Source organism: Choloepus didactylus, chromosome 2, assembly GCF_015220235.1.
Source record: "Choloepus didactylus isolate mChoDid1 chromosome 2, mChoDid1.pri, whole genome shotgun sequence".
NCBI classification, from domain to species: Eukaryota; Metazoa; Chordata; class Mammalia; order Pilosa; family Megalonychidae; genus Choloepus; species Choloepus didactylus.
The window spans coordinates 1422898-1447925 of NC_051308.1; the positions used below are offsets into that span (position 1 = coordinate 1422898).

Sequence of the window (25028 nt, forward strand, 5' to 3'; positions counted from 1 at the left end):
GGCCTCTGGGAACCTGCCTAGGAGGCAAACAGCGTGGCTCAGGGCTCCTCTGATTTGAGCAACCGAGGACTCACCTGAGGTGACAGGTTTCAACCAAGGAGCAGTGCTGATGGGACCGCTTCAAAGTTCCAAGGTGAGTTTTCCAATATCTAGGAAGCAGGCAGGCTGCTGGGTCCTTGGGAACAACCTGCTGGACATCCAACAAAGGGACGTCCTTGCTTTGGGTTCACAGCTTCTCCTGGGAAGGTGGGCTCTGGCCTCTCACCCCCATCCCCCAGGGGTGGGATGGCAAGAAGCAGCAGCTGCAGAAACTGGCCATAGCTTTGATCCTCACACACACAATAGAGATCGTGAAAAAGCAATGTGGGGGAAAGTGGAGGTAGAAGAAACTGGAAATGCAGTTTGACAACAAAGAGTCCAGATGTGGGCAAAATGGATTTATTTCTGAGCATGGTAATAGCTGGCAACCAGGAAAACATCATTCCCCAGTCCCTTCTATGTTTTGTGTCTCAAAGACATACAAAGGCTTTGGAAAAGATTCCAAAGGGGATTAACTCGAAGTGTGTTATTTCTTCACTTGTTTTTATGCTTGTCTTAATCACAGAGAACCAAATAAAACAGCTTTACAGCTTACAAAAACTCAAACTTGTCCTCCAAGGAAGCAGTTTAAACATTTCCAACTTTAAATCAGCAATGCAACAATTTTACATCAGGAGCCAGACACAAGCAATAAAAAGCAGCCCTAATAGAAGCCTTGTCTTGTCAAAAGGGGGTGAAAAAGCATCAGGAGGAGATCTAGAAAGAGTGGGCCCTCCTGAGGACCAAAGTTCCAAAATAATAAGGTGAAATGTGGGTTCAATGTCCTCTTTGGAAAAGGGGGGTGAGGGGGCATCTGGCTCAAGCTGCACTAAGAATACAGTTTAAAAAGACAAGAGGAACCCCAGGTTGACACATGATCACTGTCTAGCAGGGGGTGGCTCCTGCTGTGAATGGGTGGCACTCCCTTTGCAGTGCACCCTGGCTGAGCCAACAAGACACACAGCCTAGTAATAAATGGAGCAAGGAAGCTAAGGGGCCTAAAGCTGGTTTTCCACTAGTAGACATCTCCCACACCCGGGGAATGGCAGAGATGGATCCTCAAGAGACCTGAGAGAGGTGGGATCTAAGCAGGAATGCGTGGGGGCCACCAGAGGGGTGAGGGTCCTGAGGACACAGGGTGCCTGGCCTGGTGGCATTGTCCCCATTTCTTATCCACTGGGAACGGGTGGGGCCCTTCTCCCTGTACCCCAAAACTCAAAGTAGGAGCTGGTGGGAGGGGGAGATAAACCTCAGAACCGAGGCTCATCCCTGCTCTCTGTGGCCCCACCTGGAGGTTTCTGAGCAAAGAGCTGGGCCCACTGGCCTCAGCTCAACTGTGAGGGGTGGCTTAGAAGGCTCAGAGGGCAGAAGGTACTGGCCAGAAACTGCCAGGATGGATGGCCCGAAAACAGGATGCTGAGCCCTCGGCCAAGAGTGGGGGTAGGACTGGAGTTGTGTGTGTGTGTGTGTGTGTGACTTTTGTGCAGTACATTATGCAGTATGTATGTGAGTGGTGTGTGCATGTGTGCAGTGAGTGTGATAAGTGGGGGGTATGTGTGGATGGTTGTATGTGATAGGAACATGTAGTGGTATATGCAGGGGGTCAGTATGTGGTATGTGTTCTTTGGTGTATGTGCAGTTGTGAGTGGTGTGTGTGTGTGTGTGTGTGTGAAGGTGTGCATTCAGGCCAAGCGCCACCGCTCAGTACAGTGTCCTGCCTCACTTGGGCAGCCCAGGCCCTCAGTCTCAGTGACTGCACACCGGATGAGGTTAGAACAGATTAACAAGTAAATCTCCCGATACCGAAGACTCATTCAAGAAAAAAGGGTCTCCAAGAGCGGGCGGCTCCGGCTCAGGCGCGGGACTGTCAGCGAGATCGCGACAGCACTCCGCGGCCTCCGGGCCGGCTCTTTAGGGGTCCTCCGCGTCGCCCCCGAGTGTCTGGATCCCGGGAGGAGAAGAAGGGGCCGGGCGAGGTGGACGGGCGCGGGGAGCGAGGCCCTCGCAGGGTTCCCCCGGGCCGACGGGAGGAGACGGCAGCGCGCGGAGCCGGTCCTGATCTCCCGGTCCGTGCGCTCCCCCGGAGGCGCGGGCGGCCCAGCCCAGCTCGGAGCACACTGGGTCACCTGGGGACCCGCCCAGCACTTGCGCGGGCGCCCGCGGGGCTCCGGGCTGCTGGCGGGGGCCGAGCGGGTCGCCGGGCAGGTCCCAGAGGCCTCCACCCCGCACCAGGGCCTGCGCGCCGCGCGGGAACGGGGAGGTGCCGGAGGCTCGCGGGTTCGGGGAGCTGGTGAGGCCGTGCCGGGCCGGGGGGCGCAACGCGAGGGGCGCCGGGCAGTCGCTGCAGGCGAGCCGCGAGAAGCTGCGCTCCAGGCCCGCCGCGTGGGCGCGCAGCTCGTCCGCCACGGCCGGGGGCGCGCGCCGCGGCCGCTCCGGGTGATGGAACTTGCACTTGGCGCCGTAGGTGCACTTCTTGCCTAGAAGGGGAGGGGCGAGAGGTTCGGGGAGAGGCCGCGGGACTCCCTCTCTCCCTCCCCGGAGTCCCCTCTTTCCCTCCTCTGAGCCCCCTTCTTTCTCCCGTGGAGCTCCCTCCCTACTTGGTGTTCCCTCCAGGGCCTTTTCACTCCCTCACAGTCGCGGCGAGGGCCGAGGTGAGAGAACTGGTTTCGGGCCCAGCACACCAACCGCAGCCCCGGCAGAGAGGTGAGAACTCCCTTTGACCAGGGACTGAGACCAAAACTTCTGGATCCAAGGACGATCAGCCTCCCCTGTCCAGGGCCCTGTGGGCAGGACCAAACTTGGGGACTGAGGGTAGGGCGTAGGGGATGGGGATAGGGGGTGAGGAGCGGTTGTCTAGGTAGGACTGCGCTCCCAGTGCTGCCTCAGTTTCCACCATTGTCTGCTGTCCACACCCCTAGCGTAACCCCTGCCCTCTCCCTACAGACTGTTCTAACAGAGATGATCCAATAATTAATCATCCAAGCCGGAGTGACCAGGATGTAAGTACAGATGATCACCCTAATGCTTCCAGCAAAAGGACTTTACATACACCTGAGGCTTTATTGAACTGCCATAGACATTAAATAACTGGCCAAAGTTAGTGCGAGAGCAAGGTAGTGAGAAGGTGCGGTCCTGGGGGACGTGGGATAAAATCCTTCCCTCCATGGACATCACCGATCAGAGTCCTAAGAGAGGAGGGGGTTCAGGATCAAGTGCCAGGTGAAGGGACTGAGGAGGGGCAGCTGAGTACCCCTAGCCTCCCTGCTCCGAGACAGTCCTGCCCTGTGTGTCGCCCCTGCTGGGGCCTCACTGCCGCTCCCAGACAACAGACCCCACAGTACCCATTCATGCCATTCATTCACCCAACAACCCATCAGGATATCGTGGCCGGAGAGGCTAGGTTACCTCTCCAGGGCACCCAGTGGGGCAAGGTCAGAACCCGGTCTGGGCCCCACTGTCCACCACCCAGGCCCCGGAAGGCTTCCCAGGCACGGGCACCACCCACCGTAGGGGCAGCGCTGCCAGGACTGCTCTGGGGGCTCGGGCTGCCTGCTCAGGAAGGTGCTCAGGGTGGGTCCGCGACGGCCCAGGGGGTCGTCAGGAGGCATGAACCTGGAAAATAAGCACAGGGAGGCGACTGCAAGACCGAAGGGACAAGCTGCAGACCCCGAATGCGGCGAGCGGGCCCAAGCCACCCGGTCCTCGCGGCAGCCTAGGTCAGGCCAGGGGCCCGCGGTACAGGGCTCCCACTAGGGCGTACAGGGCTCCTCCCACCGCTGGGGGCTCTCGATCCAGGACTCCACCCACCGCCCGAGGGTGCTGTGGGCAACTACAGCAGCGAGCCGCCTTCCCTCTGCACCCGTGCGGACCCCGGCCTGCGGCCTGCCGTGCCCAGTCCCCGTTCCCCGCGTGTCCCTCACGCCGCGTTCAGTGCAGAGTGTCAGAACCTCCCAGGAATTTGCTGAAAATTGTAGGCTCAGGCCTTCATCGGACCGGCCGAGCCAGAACCTCAAGTTCATCAGGAGACTGCACCTGCAACTTCCCGGGTGCCTTTCTAGCTAAAAAGGAAGGGGGGTTGCCCTGAAGCCGTCCTGGGCTCCTTCCCGTCGGCAGCGGCAAAAGCGCGGAAAGCTCCGCGGAGCTTATAGGCAGCTCCTGCAAGGCTCCTGGACGGCTCCGGGCCCCATAGCTCGGGGTCCCATAGCTATGGGGCTCGGACCCCATAGCTGTCGTGTCTCTGGGCATACACGGTGAAAGTTAACAGCCAGCGTGAACTTCCGGGAAGGAAATCGGTGACAGGGCGGCCCCAGGGCACACGGAGCCGCGTTCCAGGAGCCCCTCCCCTCCGCTGTCCCGGGGGGCTCTGAGTGGGTCTGGGCTCCCAGCTGCCCTAACTCTGGACGTGTCCTTCTCTGAGGGGCTGTGGGTCCTATAAATGGGGCGGGGTCTGCTTTGTGGGTTGGCATCCCGGCAATCTCGCTGAGTCCCACCCACAAGAAAGATTATACTGACAGTCCCCAAATATTATTCAAAACTTAAAAAAAAAAAAAAATAAAAACACTAAACAAAATAAGTGAAAGGAAGTGCAACAAAATTGAGATTTTGTTTCCCACAATGACAATTTCAATGCTCTTATTTGAAATATGAAATTCTTTCCAAATAAATAAACTTACAGTGTCCTAAACTGGGTAGTTGGCCCACCTGTTGGGCAACTCCGTACAGACTCTTGTTAGGCGATGGTGGACATGGGGACAGTTGGGACAAACAGCCTTGATGGAGAAAGTGCCCACAGAGCAGGGGGTGGAGGGCTTGAGGAAGGAGGGACTGTGACTTGGGCCCGTCCAGGAGGGGACGTGGTTCCCTGCTTGTGCTCGGGACCCCAGCTGCCTCCCTGAGGCTGCTCGGAGGGGCTTCTGCGCGCTCGTCCCCAGCCCTGCCCGTCGGAACCCTGGCAGGTTCCCCGCGGCGTCCACACCTGTCGTTGACGAAGGAGAACATGAGCAGCCTCTGCTCGATGAACGACTTCCACGCAGGGCTCTCGCTCTGCAGGTCGCGGTAGTTGTCGTTGGAGACAATGACGCCGTCCTGCTCGTAGGCCACCTTCACGATGTAGCGGTCGTCGTAGCAGACCACGCGCCGGCCGCTCACCATCCGAGACGGCGTGTACACCAGCACGCCCTGCCTCTCCAGCGCCTCCAGCACGCGCTGTTCTGGGGCCACAGGGCGGACGGGGTCTTGGGGACCGGCCTTCTCCGCGGGCCCCAGCCCCGAGAGACGGCTGCCATCTCCAAGCGCAGCGGTCCGGGGGTCCCCTCTGAACCACAGCCTCCAGCACCCCACCCAGGAAGGCAGGGAGGTTTTGAGAGGAGGGAGGGAACCCCAGCTTCCCTCACCACAATGTTCACTTTTTTCACTGAATTTCACTGAAATCCAGCAGCCTGGAGGTCAAAGGGCTCATAGATTCTGACCCACCTATGTAAAGACAGGGTCCAGTATGGTCCCCAACAAGGGGGTGTTACAGGTTGAACTGTGTCCCCAGACAGGCATGTTTAAGTCCTCACCCCTCTCCTGACCTATGAAAGTGAACTTCTTTGGAAGTGGGATATTTGAAGATGTGATTAGGTAATATAAGGTCAAAGAGAACAAAATGTGGTATATACACACAATGGAATATTATTTAGCCGCAAAAAGGAATGAAGTTCTGACACATGCTACAACATGGGTGAGCCCTGAAAGCATTAAGCGAAGTGAAAGAAGCCAGATATGAAAGGATAATATTCCTTTTTGATGTCACTTACATGAAATATCTAGAATAGACAAAGTCACAGAGACAGAAAGTAGATTACAGGGATGGGGTGAGGAGAAGGAGGAATTAGTGCTGAATGGGTGCAGAGACATATATGCATGTCTCAGAATCTCCCATTTTAACCACTTTCAGGAGTACAATTCAGTAATATTAATTTCATTCACAATATTATGCTACCATTACCAACATCCATTACCTAAACATTTTCATCCCTTCAAACAGAAACTCCGTTTGTGTATATATATAGACATAATCAATAAATGATACTGCAATAAAAACATATATACATATTCATTAAATATGATAGTGCAACAAAAAAGTTTTTTAAGATTAGTAAGTGTTGAGAAACCCCCGACAATAAAAATAATAAAATTAAAAATGAGGCTCTAAATCCATTTTAACTGTTGTGATAAGAAGGGGAGAATTGGACACAGACAGATGGACAGATACCAGGGAGAGGCCAGGTGGTGACTGAAGCAGAGATTGAAGCCCAGGGATGGCCGGGCAACACTAGGAGAGAGGCAAGGAAGGATTCTCCCTACAGATTTTGGACCTCTGGCCTCAGAACTGTGAGACAATAGATTTCTGCTGTTTTAAGCCACCCAGGCTGTGGTACTTCATTATGGCAGCCCAGGAAACTGAGGCAGAGTAACTTAGAAGGGTAAGCCACCATGCTTGCACTTTTGATGGTGACATCCCCTACCAAAATGCCGGACCCCCACCCCTTACCCCCACAGTGGACACAGAAGGACGTCTTCTGGAGCAAGACATTCATATTGATACTGGAATTCTGGTACTGCCCCAGGAATTATTAGGGGCCTCACATCTGCCTGTAGGCCCCTGATGGGGTCCTTGGAACTGCTAAAACCTGCTGGGGACCCCTTCAGAGGTGGGGCATTCCATAACTGACAGCTTTGAGAGACAGAAAGGTGCACAGGAGGAGTCCAGGATTAAGACCAACCTGAACTCTGGTCTTACCCCAGCTCTTGGACACTTAACCCAAGAACTCATCTAGCCTCAGGTGGTCCCTTTATAAATGAGGGTGCTAACACCTCCTGTACCCACCCCACAGTGGGTGTGAGAGATCTCAGCAAATCTTTAAGGAGGCAGGCATGTAGCAGGTGATGTAAATATCACAAGGGCTTTCTTGTCAGGAGCTGAAACCTCTGCAAGGTCTACTCTTTAGTTTAAGTTTTGCTCGTGGAGACATGCAAAAGAAAACCCCTTCTACATGGAAGAGTTGGTATAACTTGGAAGAGTACTGCATATTCTTCATAAATCATTTCTTCTCTTAAGTCTAGGTCCTTTCCTATATAACATGGTTTTTAAAGTGCACAATGTATTTATAGTTCTGAGAATAATTGAAAATAAGGCCACAAACAATTAAAAAGGCCACAAATAATTAAAAAGAAGGCCACTTGAAAACAGAACACAGCCTGTGCTCTTGAAGACCCCACCACCACTCCCAGTTTGAATCCCTCCCTGTTGCCCTAAAGATAACCAGGTTTTAAAAACTCTGTGTTCATAATTCATTTGCTTTTACTTTAAAATATGTATGTATGTATCCTCAGAAAGGACCATTTCAATGTGGCCTTTTATAAATGGAATCTTATTGTATTCTTACACAGCTTGCTCTTTTCATTTACACTTGTGTTTGTAAAATTTGGCCTTGTCAATGTGTTCACTGCTGTAGGGTTTTGCATGTAATTCTCCTGGTACCGAGGGGCAAGGGTTTCTCTAGGAGTGGATCTTGCTGACTTGCAAATTTTTTTCCAATATTGTTGTCCCAATTTACATAGAAGACAACCTTGCCAACACTTGGCATTTTCAGATTTTTGAGTTGTTGCCCATCTGGAGAGTATAAAATCTCTTATTGTGGTTTTCGTTTGTCCATGTCTGGTTACGAACAAGATTGGACATCTTTGCATATGTTTGTTGACCATTTATGTTTTCTCTTTTGTGAAAGCCTATTCTTGCTTTGACATATCTTTCCATTGGGCTTTGTCTTTTAATTTGGAGGAGTTCTCTACAGATTAGGGGCAGGAATCCTTTGTCAGTAATATATGATGCATAGCCTTTCCCAATGTGAGACTCGTTTTTTCTTTTCTTTCTTTCTTTCTGTTATTTATTTATTTATTTATTTATTTATTTATTTATTTATTTTGGTGTTTATGGCATCCATTAATGAATAGAAGTTTTTGTTTTAATGTAGTCAAATTTATTCATCTGTTACCTAGAGGCTTGTGGTTTGTTTAAAAATTCCTGCCCTTTCCAAAAATGAACTCCCTATTCTTTCTTCCTTGTTATAGTTAAATACTGCACAAATGTTGAACGCCACCCTTCTCCATGCAGAGGCCATAAAGAATCCTTTGAGGCAGTCAGTTCATGGTGGAGAAAGGAACCCAAGAACTCGCCTCCCTCTCAAACTCCCATTGAAATGACAGGAAAGAAGTACAAAGGGGGCAAAATCCATGATCACATTAAAAATGGGCTTGGGGCCATGGCAAACCCAGGATTTTGATAAAGTTTAGGAGGACGAAGGGCAGGTAGGATGAGATCGATAGATACCTCTGCGGGAGAGAGCCGCGGGCCCGGGACATGCGCAGAAGGCTGAAGCGGAGGTCGGTGACCTTTTCCAGGAAAGCCTCGGAGGCCACTGAGCGCTGGGAGAGGGAATGGTGGGGCGAAACGAGGACCCTGAGCTGACGGGGTTCCGTGGGTAGCTGCGTCCAAGCGGCTGGACCACCAAGCTTTTCCCAAACTCTGTGCAGAAAGGGAAGCTCTAACTAAGAAGGAGGAAGCCTGCTAGTGGGGCTGCTGATGTGCAGGAATAAGATCATCATGGTTTGGCGGTAGAACATGTGGCAGGCAGCGGTGCCCAGCACGTGCTGTTCCAGGCGGGCTGTGCTGAAGGGAATCTGCAGTGGACACCGAGGGGCTGCCGCCAGGGAGAGGTCTGCCTGCTAGCGAGAAAGCAGCCTGGTTCTTTATTCACACAAAACAACTGACATCTGAGATCACCAGACTTTTGAGAGGGAGACCTAACAGCACAAAAAAAGAGGGACTTTTTATAAATAAAGAGAACTGACTGCAGGAAAAATAGATGTGCTTCATGGAACTTGAGAACTTTTTAAAACCGTCTATATTAGTATAGAAGTATTCAGGAATAGACTACATCCATAAAACAAGAATAGTATTTTATTTAGAAAAGAAAGAGAGACAGAGAGAAAAGAAGAAGCCATTGTTAACCATTGTTAAAATAATAAAACAACAACAGCAACAACAAAAACCTTTGGTAAAAAGGCTGTAAGTTACATCAATGTTTATAGCAGCATCAATCTCAAGAGCCAAAAGGTGGAAGCCAAGTATCCTATCAACAGATAAGTGGATAAACAGATCATGGTATATACACAGAATGGAATATTATTTAGCCATAAAAAGGAATGAAGTTCTGTTCATGCGACAACATGGATGAAACTTGAAGACTTACCAAGTGAAATAGGCCAGACACAAAAGGACAAATAGTATATGATTCCACTTATACGAAATGTCTAGAATAAGCAAATTCATAGAGACAGAAAGTAGATTAGAAGTTACCAGGGATTGGGGGGAGGGGTAGTGGGGAGTTATTGCTAAATGGGTACAGAGTTTCTGTTTGGGGTGAGGAAAAAGCTTTGGTAATGGATGGTGATGATGAAAGCACACTGTATGAATGTAATTAATATCACTGAATTGTAAACATGAAAGTAGTCAAAATGGGAAATTTTGTGTTATATCTATGTTAGCACTATAAAAAGTAAATAAAAAAAGAAAAGAAAAAGGCAAGGAAATCTTCCAGAATCCCAAAGGGGCAGTCTTACCATCATTAATTTGTTGAAGCAATACCAATTATGACTTAGCCTGTGACTTCTTGTTATGCGAAAGCCAAACAAAACAAAAACAAAACCCTGTTTGTTTAAACCTCAGTTTTCTATTATTTGTAGCTTAAAATATTCCTAACTGATGCAAAATTTAAAATAAATAATTCCTTGCATCTTGGTTTCCTTTTTTTTTTTTTTAATGAGGAGATTGGACTTGATATTCAGTAAATAAATATTACCTGACTGAAGAAATGTCTCTTTCAAATTCTATTTTCTATTAGGGTGAGAACAGATCTTTTAGCAGAGTATTAAAAGTTGCAACCCACAATTATTTTTGGAACTTAATTGTTGACACTAAAAGATGGAGTAATGGAATAATTTGTTCATTCTTCTATTCAACGACTGTGTATTGAGCACCTACTATATGCCAAGTATTATACTAGGTGCTAGGGCCATAGCAGTGCACATTCATAGTCAGTGCTTTCATGAAACTTATGGTCCAGTGAGGAAGACAGACACCATTAAACAAATAAATAAGTAGATAATTGACTTATAATCATGAGGAGTCCTAACAAGGTGTGAGGGCTCATTTCATGGGTCAACTGGGCTTAGACTATAGGGTCCAGTTGTTTGGTCAAGCACTGGCCTACTTTTTAATGCCAGAGTATTTCAAGATGGGATTTGCATCTGTAATCAGTTGATCACTTCTAAGATCCACAAAGGAGACTGTCCTCAGCAATGGTGGGAGGTCTTAATAGCCAGAACTGAGGATCTCATAAGTCAGAAGGGGAATTTGGACTCAACTTCAACATTGGTTCTCGCTGAAATTTCCAGCCATCTGGCTTCCCCTGGGGAAGAAATACCTAGAACTTCACCATCACCTTTATGGATATTTCCAGCTTGCAGCCTGCCCTCTGGAGTTCAGACTTGCCAGCTCCCATGTTTACATGAGCCAATTCCTCATAATAAATCTGTTTCTCTGGAGAACCCTGGCTAATACACAAGGAAAAGCGTACAGTCTTATTTGAGCATCTATCTGCTCTGGCATACCTCGAATGGGGGTATCAGCTCTTGGCGGGTCTTTCCTCCAGGATGGGACAAAAACCTTGATGTAGGTGTGTCCTCTGTCCCTGAACCAGTCCACAGCCAGCTGGATTCCCCGGCAAGAGAAGACTTCTTTATTTCCATGGCTACAATGGGAAAACAAAGAAATCTGTAGAGACACAGAGAGGACTCTTAAAAGTGATTTCCCCTATGATTGCTGATGTTCTTACAAACATTGGGGACTGAAGACTTGACATACTGAGCCCTCTGCCTTGGGGATTGCCCTCATGAGGCTTGTTGCTGTAAAGGAGAGGCTAAATCTGCTTATAGTTGTGCTTAAGAGTCTCCCCCTGAGTGCCTCTTTGTTGCTCAGATGTGGCCCTCTCTCTCTCTAGCTAAGCCACCACAGCAGGTGAACTCACTGCCCTCCCCACTATGTAGGACCTGACTCCCAGTGGCATGAATCTCCCTGGCAATGCAGGATATGACTCCCAGGGTTGAATCTGGACCTGGCATCGTGGGGTTGAGAACATCTTCTTGACCAAAAGGGGGATGTGAAATGAAACAAAATAAAGCTTTAGTGGCTGAGAGATTTCAAATGGAGTCGAGAGGTCACTCTGGTGGACATTCTTACACACATATAGATAACACTTTTTAGGTTTTAATATATTAGAATAGCTAGAAGTAAATATCTAAAACTACCAAACTCCAATCCAGTAGCCTTGACTCTTGAAGATGATTGTGTAACAATATAGACTACAAGGGGTGATAGTGTGATTGTGAAAACCTTGTAGATCGCACTCCCTTTATCCAGTGTATGGATGGATGAGTAGAAAAATGGGGACAAAAACTAAATGGAAAATAGGGTGTGTTGGATGATTTGGGCGTTCCTTTTTATTTTTATTTTTTATTCTTATTCTGATTCTTTCTGGTATAAGGAAAATGTTCAAAAATAGATTGGGGTGATGAATGCACAACTATATGATGGTACTGTGAACAGTTGATTGTACACCATGGTGATTGCATGGTATATGAATATATCTCAATAAAACTGAATTTTTAAAAAAGTGATTTCCCCTAGGAATATCTGGACCACAATCATATAATCAAGAGGGAAGCAGATAAATCTGCATTTTAAAAATAGTTTTATACTTTGCACAAAATATATCCCTTAACTAGAACCACAGTTTGTGATGAGTATGGACAGGGTTTCAGACTTCAAGTGGAGTGCATTCCTGCAATTAATAAAGATCCACTCATTAACTGAAACTAATAAGGATCAGCCTAAAATGGAAGAGAGTAGCCATCTGCACACACCCTAAGAGACGGCGTGTAAATGTGTTATTGGGTTTCCCAAGTCCAAGCAAGGAGGCCAATGTGCCTCATCACAGATTCCACTGAAGACATGAATGGAGGCAGTCAGGGGAGAAAAAGGGAGCTGAAGACCAGAAGAATGAGAAGACATGGAAAGATTTTAAGTTGGAGGCATGTGTGATATGATCAAATTTTTGTTTTAAAAACCTCTATCTGGGAACAGAGAGGAGAATAAATTGGAAGCCCAATTGACTCCTCCTCCTCCTTCAGATCTCAGCTACGGGGGAGCATTCTGTGGAGATGGAGAGGGAGTGAAAGTGAATGCAATCCCCATGAGGGGCGGGGAAAGCAGGCATGAGCTATTGAGTCTGAGCAGGTGGTAACCCCTGAAGCCTGCAGTGACTCTGGCCTGGGCACCTGGAAGGGAGCAGACTGGCCATTCAGGGGTCCAGGAAAGGGAAGTCTGAAGAATGATGGCAGCATCAGTCTCATAAAAACAAACAAAAAAAACCAATCCAGCCCCTGACACAGACTCTAAGATGTCAGGACCCTCAGCCAGTGGCTCCAAATGGCAGACATGGACCCACTAAAGCCAGGGAAGACAGGGCAAGAGTACATCCACCCTCCCCACAGCACATCAAGGCAACCAGGACCTCCCCTCTCTCCCTAAGAAGTCCCCTTCCTTCCAGTTTCATTTCCAGGCAGAGGGAGGTCGAGGCCTGACCCCCAGAACTCCCAAGCTAGAGTCCCTGGAAGGGAGGATTTTCACTCAAGCCTATGTTTTGCAGGACTGGATTCCCACACATCCCACCCCAAGCCCAGCCTCTCCTCATGAGCCTTCTGGTCTCTTTTGAGATGTGAAGGTTTGCTACTTTTCAGTCATTTTTTGCCAACTTCAAAGCCTCATTCTGACCAAAGAAAGCCATGGGCATTGGCAGGACTATCTGTAGGAGCCACAAAGCCCCCGTCAGGCAAGAGAGGGTCGTGAGGGTGAACCTTGAAGACATCATGTCGAGTGAAATAAGCGAGACACAAAAGGACAAATACTACATGACCTCACTGATATGAAATAGTTAGAAGATGCAAACCCTTAGAGTCAAAATTAGAATAAAGTTCACCAAGGCAGGACTTGGGGTTTGGGAATGGGGAGCTAATGCTTAAATTGTACAGTTTCTCTTGGGATTGATGGTAAAGTTTTGGTGATGGATGGTGGCGAAGGTAGCACAGCACTGTGAACACAATTAACAACACCAAATCATATAGGTGAATGAGGTTAAAGAGGGAAATTTAGGCTGTATATATGCTACAAAAATAAATTTAAAAAATTAAAAATAGGAACATGTTGGAAGTAAAGCAGTTATCTTAGGTTAGTTGTCTTTTTCTTACTCCCTTGTTATGGTCTCTTTGAAATGTTCTTTTATTGTATGTTTTTTTTTTTAATTTTTTTTTCATACAGTTGATTTAAAAAAAAAAAAGTTAAAAAAGACAAGGAAAAAATATGTAGAGCCCCCTTGAGGAGCCTGTGGAGAATGCAGGGGTATTGGCCTACCCCACCTCAATGGTTGTTAACATGACCACAGACATAGGGGACTGGTGGTTTGATGGGTTGAACTCTCTACCATAGGATTTACCCTTGGCAAGACAGTTGCTGCAAAGGAGAGACTAGGCCTCCCTATAATTGTGCCTAAGAGCCTCCTCCCGAATGCCTCTTTGTTGCTCAGATGTGGCCCTGTCTCTCTAGCTAAGCCAACTTGAAAGGTGAAATCACTGCCCTCCCCCCTACGTGGGATCAGACACCCAGGGGAGTGAATCTCCCTGGCAACATGGAATATGACTCCCGGGGAGGAATGTAGACCTGGCATCGTGGGACGGAGAACATCTTCTTGACCAAAAGGGGGATGTGAAAGGAAATGAAATAAGCTTCAGTGGCAGAGAGAATCCAAAAGGAGCCGAGAGGTCACTCTGGTGGGCACTCTTATGCACACTTTAGACAACCCTTTTTAGGTTCTAAAGAATTGGGGTAGCTGGTGGTGGATACCTGAAACTATCAAGCTACAACCCAGAACCCATGAATCTCGAAGACAGTTGTATAAAAATGTAGCTTATGAGGGGTGACAGTGGGATTGGGAAAGCCATAAGGACCACACTCCACTTTGTCTAGTTTATGGATGGATGAGTAGAAAAATAGGGGAAGGAAACAAACAGACAAAGGTACCCAGTGTTCTTTTTTACTTCAATTGCTCTTTTTCACTTTAATTATTATTCTTGTTATTTTTGGGTGTCTGCTAATGAAGGTGTCAGGGATTGATTTAGGTGATGAATGTACAACTATGTAATGGTACTGTGAACAATCGAATGTACGATTTGTTTTGTATGACTGTGTGATATGTGAATATATCTCAATAAAATGAAGATAAAAAAATAAAGGGAAAAAAACAGAAGTCTGTACAACACAAACAGTGAACTCTGTTGTACATGATGAACAGTAGTTCTAGTACAATTACAAAAATGTTGTTTCATGAATTGTAACAAATATACCACACTAATGCAAGGTGTTGATAATAGGGTGGTACACGGGAAATCTGTATTTTCTGAATGATTTTCTGTAAACCCACAACTTCTCTAATAATAACAATAGTAAAAAGAAAGAAAGAAAGCAAGAAAGGCTCAGCCCCCCTGGGAGCGCCCCGCAGGCCTGCAGTAGAAAACTACAGAAGTTGAGCATTCATTCATTCGCGGGTTCCTTCATCAACTCAACATCAATTTACAAGCAGCTGCTAGAAAAGCTGGGTGCTGGGAAAGGGGCCGAGAGCAGGACCCCGCCCGCTTTTTGGAGCACCTGGTTAGTATTTGCAGGGAGCGGGAGGGGCAGGGCTCATTTCATCATCATACGATCCCTGGAGGAAGTTACCTCTGCCCCATTGCACCCTTGAAGAGACCTAAGCAGAGATAAGTACCCAGCGCAGGCATCGAGGTGCAGATCCCAAAGCTCATTCATCGGGCTGTCAGATCTCCCTCCCTGCCTCCCCCGCTCCAGAGATCTTTGATCTTGGACCCCAGTCCCGGCCTCCACGCAGCTCCTCGGCAGCAGGGTTTCCTGCCATAGATGTCCCGCGGCCCTGGGCGAAGACTTCAGCGCTGTTAACGGGCTCTGCGAGCAGCGTGCAGGGGCGGAAAGGACATAGGAGGATGGAGAGGAAGTGGGTCGTGCCTAAGGCTAATTTGCCTCGGTGACAGTTGTGCCTGCGCAGCCACAGTATACGTCAGCCAGCCTGCCTACCCGGAAGGCCTCTGCACCGCTGACTGGTTCCCAGAGGTCTCTGCAGAAATTAGGGGCTCACGGACAGCAGCTGTGGGCTGGGGGGACAGGAGGGCAAGGAGATGCCAAGCGATGCCACGGTTTGGACTGATTCTTGTTTGGGTTCAAGGGTGAGAACTCTGAATCTAGAGTTTATAGCCCTTCTCACCCAGAGACGCCTCCGCAGCTCCAGCCAGGGGAAGCGGGAGGGTGAGCGGCTGCTTGAGGCACACTGGTCTCGGCAGAGGACTGACTGAGGCTGGGGCTCAGGCCCTAGTGGGTTGGAGCAGACTCAGGGGCTCTGGGGCAGGGCAGACCCCCCAGACAGATGTAAACCCCTCCTCCTTACTGCCTACTGGGAGGGCCAGGATAAAGACCTCTCACCTGCAAACCGATATTCACAGCAGCCTTATCCACAGTAGCCAGAAGGTGGAAGCAGCCCAGTGTCCACCAGCCGATGATAGATAAACAAAATGTGGTATATACATATGATGGAATACTAGTCAGCCTTAGAAAGGAATGAAGTTCTGATACATGCTACAACATGGATGGACCTTGAAGACATCATGTTGAGTGAAATAAGCCAGACACGAAAGAACAAATATTGTATGATTCCGCTTATACGGAATAGTGAGAAAATGCAAATTCAGAGACAGAAAGTGGAGTACCGGTTACCAGGGTCAGGAGGAGACGGGAATGAGGAATTACTGCTTAATGGGTACCAAGTTTCTGTCTGGCGAGATGAAAGAGTTTTGGTAATGGGTGGTGGTGACAGCAGCACAATATTGCAAATGTAACTAATGCCACTGAAGTGTACACTTAAAAATGGTTAAAGTGGCACATTCTATGTTTTATGTATATTTTACCACAATAAAATAAAAAAAAAAAAATTTTTAGTACTAAAACCCTCCTCAATCCTGAGCTATCTCTACTGAAAATCTGTTACTCCAGAATAAAGCAGATTCTGCTGAGTTTTTTCCAAGTTTAAAAACATATACTGCAACAATCAAAACAAACAAACAAACAAAACTCTGTACACCCGCAAAATGAGGACACAATTAACTGGAACTCTTGTCTGGGGCCGTAAGAGGATGTGAAATTACCAGGTGGTTTTCCCCCAAGCTTAAGCACTCCAAATCACGCATTTTCTAAATTTACTTCTGCATTTGCCTGCTCCAGGCAAGGAAATGCTGGTGGCAGCTGGCATGTGAGGGTTCATGTTTTTCCCAGACACCACAAGACAACTTTTAACTTTCAGTGAAAGCCTTGGTCTTTTGAAAACCTGCTGGACATTTTTCTAAGGGCCAGGAGTACAGAGTGAACCAAGCACCCATCTTTCTCTCTTGCACATACACATACACATCTGGAAAGTTTGGGGATTCGGCTTGGAAATCAGTGTCTGTGCTACTCAAAAATCAGAGTTGAGCAGGCTTGCAGGGCTCATGCGTCCCCCTGATGGGCTCCCACAGATGGGTCCTGGGCACCTGTGTGGCAGAGAGCCCAGGAGGGCCCAGGAGAGGGAGTGAGCAAGTCCAGGGCTCATCCTGCTTGGGGAGGCCTATGCTCAGCACCAGCAGGCACTGGCCCCAGGACGGAGGCCTGTGAGGTCAGGGTCTCCCCTCTGCCACCCTTTCCAGGGTGAGACTTGGGCAGGTACAAGGTTTGGGAACTGCAGGGGAAAACATGGGCATGGACAAGAGTGCTGAATCTGGAGCACGGCACTCACTGTCGAGGACGCTGGGCAAGTTCCATTCTTTCCTTGGACCTCTGGGCAAGAAGAGAGATTCCTTTACAGGAAAAACAATGCATTTATTTCTTTTGAGCATGCATCAAATAATCACCTCAACTTCTAGAGATGGAAAAGCCACTCAAGATTTTTATTCCAACTGCCTAATTGTATAAATAGGGCTCAAAAGAGACTGGTGACTGGCATAACCTCACACGGCTGATTGGCCCATTGTGGTCAATTTGCCACACGTGGCTATCTACATTTAAATGTGAATTAATGAAAATTAAGTACAATTAATTATTTGGTTCCTTCACCATTTCAAGTGCTCAGGCGCCTCATGTGGTGAGTGGCTGCTGTCACAGACCACCCTAGAAAATTCTAGGACATTCTCATCATCACAGAGTGTTCTGTTGGGTAGCCCTGGGTTGGGGCTTGGAATTCAGATCTTCATGCTCTAAGCCCCATGTTCTGTCCCCTGCTCCTACCTCACAAAAAAATATCCAGCAGTTATGCCATGGGTCTTCAGCTCCCTTTCACATGCACTCCCCACATTACATCTAATAATTCTTACTAATGTTGACCCAGTGCTTATGAAATGATAAAGGAAGCTGTTTTAGTTTGTTAGGCTGTGGAAAGTAGATGCCACAAAATAGGTTGGGCTTTTAACAATGGAAATTTATTAGTTTACAGTTTGAGGCCAAAAACATTTCCAAATCAAGGCATCATCAGGGCGATGCTTTCTTGCCGAAGACTGGCTGTCGGTGATCCTTGGCTCCTCTGTCACATGGCAAGGCAAGTGGCAGCATCTGCTGGTCTGTCCCTTCTCTTCCAGTTTTGTTGATTTCAGCTTCTTGCTTCCGTGGCTTTCTATCTCTGTATTTATTCCATTCATAAAGGATTCCAGTAAAAGAATCGAGACCCATCCTGAACAAGGTGATTCATTCTTCAACTGAAGCAGCCTCATCAAAAGATTGTACTTACAATGGGTCCACACCCATAGGAATGGATTAACTTTAGGAACATGCTTTTCTGGGGTAAATACAACTTCAAAGCACCACAGAAGCCATTCATTCTGCTTATGCCATCCAAATGTACTCCTTGTGTTGTTATAATGGTTCATTTCATGGTAGCTCTGCAAACTTAGTTCTCTCTGTTTAAATGGCTTGAGGACAGAATTGTTTAATAAAACAGGCCAACTCCTATGTGCTCTGAACAAAGACATTCTCATTTCCTTTAAAATCACTTGGCCAGTGACCCCCACTGTCAACTCCCACAGAGCAGTCCCGAGCTCAGCCATTACAAACAGTCTCAGGCAAAACATCCCAGAAGCCCACAGAACTTCTGCTTGTGGTTGCAGCAGGACCATGGCAGCCAGAGTCTACTCAAGCCAGCTGCTGACCTTGGCCAAACCCTTTCTGCTCTTCCTCCTGTCTCCCCTGAGAATGTCAGGTGCACAGAGCTAAGGACAGCTTGAGCATTCTCTGTGCTCTCCGAAAGGCAGCGGAGAAAGAAATCTGTAATTTCTCATTGCACACCAGCAGTTAACATTTTGGGGATCACTGATGTTTTAAGTATCTAATGAAAGCTATGGGTCTTCTCCCCAGTAAAATGCATATATGTAAACCCATCCTTTCTTTTGCATCTTTTTAGGCCAGTGCTGGCTTTAAAGATGCCACCAGCCAAGGAATTCAGGCAGTGTCTGGAAGCTGGAAAAGGCAAAGAAAGGGATATTCCCCTGGAGCCTCCAGAATGAACCAACCCTGCTGGTTTTAAGCCACCAAGTTTGTAGTAATGTGTTTCAGCAGCCACAGGACACTAAGACAGATTTTTCTCTGTAAGGAGTTACTGAAAAAAAAGCTGCAGCTGAAAAGCCCAGCCATTCTTCTCAGTGCGCCAAGGCTCAGGCTGCCCCCAGCTCCAGGGGACAGGGTCACATGGGGCCGGGGGAAGCAGGCACCCCAGATGCTACAGCTGCCCACAGAAGATGCGCTTCTCATCTGCTCAGGGTTTAGAAGACTCAGTGTCCAATGGCTGTTGGCAGCTCCAGCATGGGACAGCTTGTAAAGTGGCATCGACAGCAGCAGTGTTTATGGGACTGCAACGCCTCGGTGAAGGGGAATTTTCAGAAACAGTGTGTCGAGGGTAATTGAAGTTTCAGGTTAATTAGGCACCACTTTGGGTTTCACCCATGCATCCTCTCCATAGGGGGGCTCCATATTTGGATCTGCCTGTCACAGCTGAGGGTCCGGCAGGGCTGAGGGCCACAGGACCTACTGGAACTCTTCCTGGAGGACACAGCAGACCTTTACTTAGAAAGAAGGGCAGGGATGGAGCTGAAGCTCAGACCCCAACCATCCCCTGAACTTACCTTTAAAAGGAACAAATAAGTCCCACTATCAGCTTGTCTTTGTGCACTGACCCTGTTTCCTGACTACTGTAACCCAGGGGGCAGGAAAGGGGTGTTTGGGTGTGTGTAGCCATTCATGGGTGTGTATACTCTATGTACACATACAGCACACACACTGTAGGTGGCAAGTGAGTGACAGCATTTATGTCCTGACAAAGTACTCCTTAGTCTGAGTGACTTTCCATTTGTAACCCAGGCAGATTGAGCATGAAAAGATTAAACTGATTACAGATGGGCAGATGGGTAATAAAATAAAGGCAAATATATATATAAATAATAGGGGGAAAAGGGATATGGGATATGTTGGGTGTTCTTTTTTATTTTATTTTATTTTTCTTTATTCTGGAGAAAATGTTCTAAAATTGATTGTGGTGATGAATGTACAACTATATGATGATACTGTGAGCCACTGTATACTTTGGATGGATTATATGGTGTGTGAATATATCTCAATACAATTGCATTTAAAAATTCATTTGTTTAAAAAATTTAAAAAGTTTAAAAGTTAAAAAAACAGAAAAAACTGAAGAGGGATGGGGGCATTATGGATTTATCCAGGATACACCAGAGTCGTGGGCACTCAGAGGAGGTGGCTGCAGTTTGACTCCAAGCAGCAGTAAAGACTTCCATCCAAAGGAAGCCCTCCACCCTTTGATAGCGCCCTATCATAATAATTCCTAAAAAAATGCTCTGGGAGAACCCTGATGAGCAACCCTCATGCTGAAGAAAGGAGAGCCATGTTAGAATTCGGCAGAACATTTTAGAGGCAAGAGACGCCTTCTAGAGTCTCCGAACACTGGGCCTTTGTGCAAATACTAAAACCAAATAGTAAGATCCCTGAAGAAAAGGTCACTCGCCCAGAGGAGAACCCCAAGGAGCTAGAGCACTCAGCCATCATGGGGAGCACGGCCCACTGATTGTTAGGAAGCATTTGGAGGTGGGATGGGAGCCTGCAGCAAGTTCTGGAAAGCATGTCCTCTCTAAGGGTCTAGAGCAGAGCATGCAGTTCTCGCTATAGGGTTTGGGCACCCACATTTGCAACAATTCCTTTTTATCCCCATTCTTTATAAAATCCCAAGTTCATGAACCCCTACAAGTATTATCAATATCAGGGTTTCAGTGGTTTCCCCCTGGAAAACTGTGAAGATTTGCATGCCAGTGGACTTTTCCAGGAAGAAGATCACGGCCATATTAGCTCCCAGGAGCTGCTATAACAAATTACCATGCACTGGGTGGCTTAAAACAACAGGAATTTATGGTCTCACAGTTCTGGAGGCCTGAACTCTGAAATCAAGTGTCAGCAGGGCCGTGCTCCCTCCGGAGGGAGGTTCTGGGGAGAAGCCTTCCTTGCCGGTTCCAGCTTCTGGCAGTTCTTTGGTTCACGGCCACGTCCCACACTTCCCTGCCTCTATCTCCCCAGGGTGTGTGTGAAATCTCCCTGTGCCTCTCTCCTATAAGGACACTTGTGATGGCATTTAGGGCCCCAACCAGGGATCCCAAGATGATCACCTCATCTCAAGATGAAATCATATCATTTTATCACATCTGCAAAGATTTTGCAAACTTGAGTTTCCACTCACACATCCCAGGGCTTACGACCTGATATCCTTGGGGCCACCCATCAGTCCACCACAGGGTCTTTTGTCAGATTATCAAAGGGAGCGTTGACCCCCAAAAGGTTAAGAGGAGATGGCATGCCCCCTACCCGCCTCTGGGTGAAGAGATATCTGCTGGGATGTACCCCCCACCCCACCACCCACATACACCCCACAATGGAATTTTGTCTTCCCTGAGGCTCGTTTTTGTCCCTGGTGTTCCACCCATTAGCTTATAAGCTTTCTCCCTTCTCACACAGAAGACTCAGAGCCAGGAACACTCTCAGGTAGCCTGGGGACTGCATGCCCCCTGATCTCCAAGGCATTGTCCTGGTGCCCCTGAAAGTAGTCTTTTAACCCTACACAGCCATTCTGCTGTCTGATTTGGAATCACAATGCTCCTATAATGCTGGAAAGGTCTGTGATTCAAGCAATGCCATCTTAAATTCAAAGCCCTCTCTTTACGGATGCCCAGAGAGAGAAGCACCTCGCCCATCTGTCACAATTCGTCTCAGACCTTTTCTCCAGGACCCTTGGAACCTTCTGGGTTTTTAAAATATATTTTTTTTTCTTGTATTAAGAAGTTGTAGGTTTATAGAAAGATCGTGCAGAAAGTACAGAGTTCCCATTTGCCCCCTGCTCCACCACCCTATTATTAATACCTTGCACTAGCGTGGTAACTTTGTTAAAATTGATGAAAGAATATTATTATAATTATACTATTAACCGTAGTCCATGGTTTACATTAGGGTCCACTGTATGTGTTGTACAGTTCTATTTTTTTTAATCTTCATTTTATTGCGATATATTCACATACCATGCAGTCATACAAAACGAATCATACATTTGATTGTTCACAGTACCATTAAATAGTTGTACATTCATCACCTAAATCAATCCCTGACACCTTCATTAGCACACACACAAAAATAACAAGAATAATAATTAAAGTGAATAAGAGCAATTGAAGTAAAAAAGAACACTGGGTACCTTTGCCTGTTTGTTTGTTTGTTTCCTTCCCCTATTTTTCTACTCATCCATCCATAAACTAGACAAAGTGGAGTGTGGTCCTCATGGCTTTCCCAATCCCACTGTCACCCCTCATAAGCTACATTTTTATACAATTGTCCTCGAGATTCATGGGTTCTGGGTTGTAGTTTGATAGTTTCAGGTATCCACCACCAGCTACCCCAATTCTTTAGAACCTAAAAAGGGTTGTCTAAATTGTGCGTAAGAGTGCCCACCAGAGTGACCTCTCGGCTCCTTTTGGATTCTCTCTGCCACTGAAGCTTATTTCATTTCCTTTCACATCCCCCTTTTGGTCAAGAAGATGTTCTCCGTCCCACGATGCCAGGTCTACATTCCTCCCCGGGAGTCATATTCCACGTTGCCAGGGAGATTCACTCCCCTGGGTGTCTGATCCCACATAGTGGGGAGGGCAGTGATTTCACCTTTCAAATGAAAGGTATATATATATTACTCTATATATATTATATATATATAATATATAGAGAGAGTATATATATTACTCTAGTAATATATATACAACCTAAAATTTCCCCTTTGAACCACATTCAAATATATAATTCAGTGGTGTTGATTACATTCACAATGTTATGTTACTGTCACTACCATCCATTACCAAAACTTATCCAACATCCTAAACAGAAATTCTGTACCACTTAAGCAATAACTCCCCATTTCCTATCCTAACCCCAGCCCCTGGTTGCCTCTAATCTACTTTCTGTCTCTACGAATTTGTTTATTCTAGACATTTCATTTAAGTGGAATCATACAATACTTGCCCTTTTGTGCCTGACTTGTTTCACTCAACATGATGTCTTCAAGGTTCACTGATGTTTCAGAACTTCGTTCCTTTTCATGGCTGAATAATATTCCATTGCGTGTATCTACCTCATTTTGTTTATTCATTCATCTGTTAATGGAGTCTTGGGTTGCTTCCACATTTGTGAATAAGGCTGCTATGAACACGGTTGTGCAAGAATCTCTTTGAGTCCCTGCTTTCAATTGCTTCTTCTAAGTATACACCTAGAAGCTGGATTGCCGGGTCATATGGCAATTCTATACTTAGCTTTCTGAAGAACCACCAAACTGTCTTCCACAGCGGCTGCACCATTTTACCTTCCCACAAGCAATGAATGTGTCAGAACCTACTGGGTTCTTTAAAATCCCTTTAACTCCGCAGGGATCTTCACTCAGTCCGGATTTCAAAGGCTCCCTATCTGGAGCCACCTGGGAGCAAGTGTGAGAGCCCCAGGGCCCCGGGGAAGCTACCGCCCGCTACGGTGAGAAGAGAGGCTGAAGTCGGGGTGAGCACTCGCGGTGTAACCCACGCGGTGGGCTAGGGAGAACCCTCAAACCGGCGATGCTGGTTGAGCCATTCTGAACTCGGACGTGCTTCGCCAAACCCGCAGCGCGCCCAAGTCCCCAGGGAACACAGGACAGCCAGTATTCCAGATGCTCTGCTACACTTGCTGCGTTCCCCCATGGCGTTCGGCCTTTGCATATTTACATCTGCGAGGGAACAATTCGCCATGGCTTTGCGCTTTGCACCGGCCGGGTGTGACCAGTCGGGGAGAGGGCAACGGTGCAGGGAGCTCCCGGCACAAAACGCGCCAAGATGCCAGATAAATATTAACAGCCGAAGCCTCGGCACACCTAACTAGGGAACCGCAGTCCACCCCCCACAACCCCCAGCGGAGTTCAAGTTCATTTCCTATCCAATTCTCAAAGTTGGGAAGAGGGGAGAAGAGGGTCTCACAGGAAAGCAAGTTGAGATGCTGCGACTTTCCCAGGGTCGTGCCACCGGCCAGGGACAGACTGCAGACAAGGGGCTTTTCTGCAAACGGCCAGCCTGGGCTCCTTCCCAGTTACCTTCCCCCAGAGGGGCATTTCTCTGGGCTTAATACAGTAATAGCTACAAATTGTTAAAGCCCCAGGCTGTCAGGCACTGCCCTGGGCCCTGAGCTTACCGTCTGCAGGGGAGTCTTCATGCCCCCTTCCCAGCTGGGGAAAGCGAGACTCAGAGAGGCTAAGGGACTTACTTAAGGCCACACAGCTAACTACCAAGAGGGATTCCAACCCGACCCACGCGCCCCAGAGCTTTTTGGTCGCCGGCAGAGCGAGACAGACCCCCGACTCTTGATGCGCGACCCCGGGCCCCAGGGTGAAGGTAAGCTACCTCATGGCCACGTTGCTGCCGTCGATCACAATGGGTCTCAGGGAGCCGGCGGGGCCAGCGTCCTCCTCCTGGGGGTCTGGAGCCGCGCCCAGGAGGCCGCAGGAGCCCCGGGGGACGAGCACGGGCGCGGGGTCGCCTGGGGCCCGGGGACGGCCCGTCAGCAGCAGCTCCTGCAGCACGTCGTTGACCAGTGCGCCCTCGCCCAGCTTCCCCAGAGCCCTGGCCACGTCCTCGGGGCCGTAGCCCAGCTTCTGGAAGAGCTCGGCCCTGCCGCCCGGGCGCTCCATGGCGCACCGGCCGGCCCGGCTTCCTCCTCCGAGCAGCCAAAGAGGAAGGGCCCCCAGCAGGGCCCCGCGCCGCGCCCGCTCCCGCCCGCCCCATCCGAGGGCAGGAAATCACGTCGCGGTCGGGCCCGGGGATTTTTGGGGCTCAGTGGGGCCGGGGTGCTGCAGAGGCAAGCTCGCGATTGTCCCTAGAGCATCTGGGGGGCGTGCCCCGCACCCCGCGGGAGCCGCCAGAGACACAGCTTCCCTCCCACCCACCCCCATCCCCCAAATGCGCCTGAGCTCCCCAGCACCCCCTCCTCCAGGTAACTCAGACGGCACCCAACCTCTACACTCCAGGGCCTCTCTGCATCTGGTCCTTTCCAGCGGGCGACACTGCCTGGTGGCGGTGGGCGAGACAGCCGGACCCGC

The 25028-nt window shown here is 48.3% G+C and overlaps 1 protein-coding gene across 1 annotated transcript; it reads right to left on the reverse strand.

Annotated features, from left to right (window-relative positions):
- Positions 1 to 138: 138 nt before the first annotated feature.
- Positions 139 to 24701, reverse strand: ZC3H12D (zinc finger CCCH-type containing 12D). Its single transcript, XM_037819228.1, has 5 exons — positions 24334 to 24701; positions 10795 to 10934; positions 5054 to 5288; positions 3584 to 3690; positions 139 to 2555 (listed from the first exon to the last, which is right to left on the reverse strand). Exons 1-5 carry the CDS (start codon positions 24618 to 24620, stop codon positions 1990 to 1992), a joined length of 1335 nt encoding a protein of 444 aa, XP_037675156.1. The 5' UTR covers positions 24621 to 24701; the 3' UTR covers positions 139 to 1989.
- Positions 24702 to 25028: the final 327 nt, after the last annotated feature.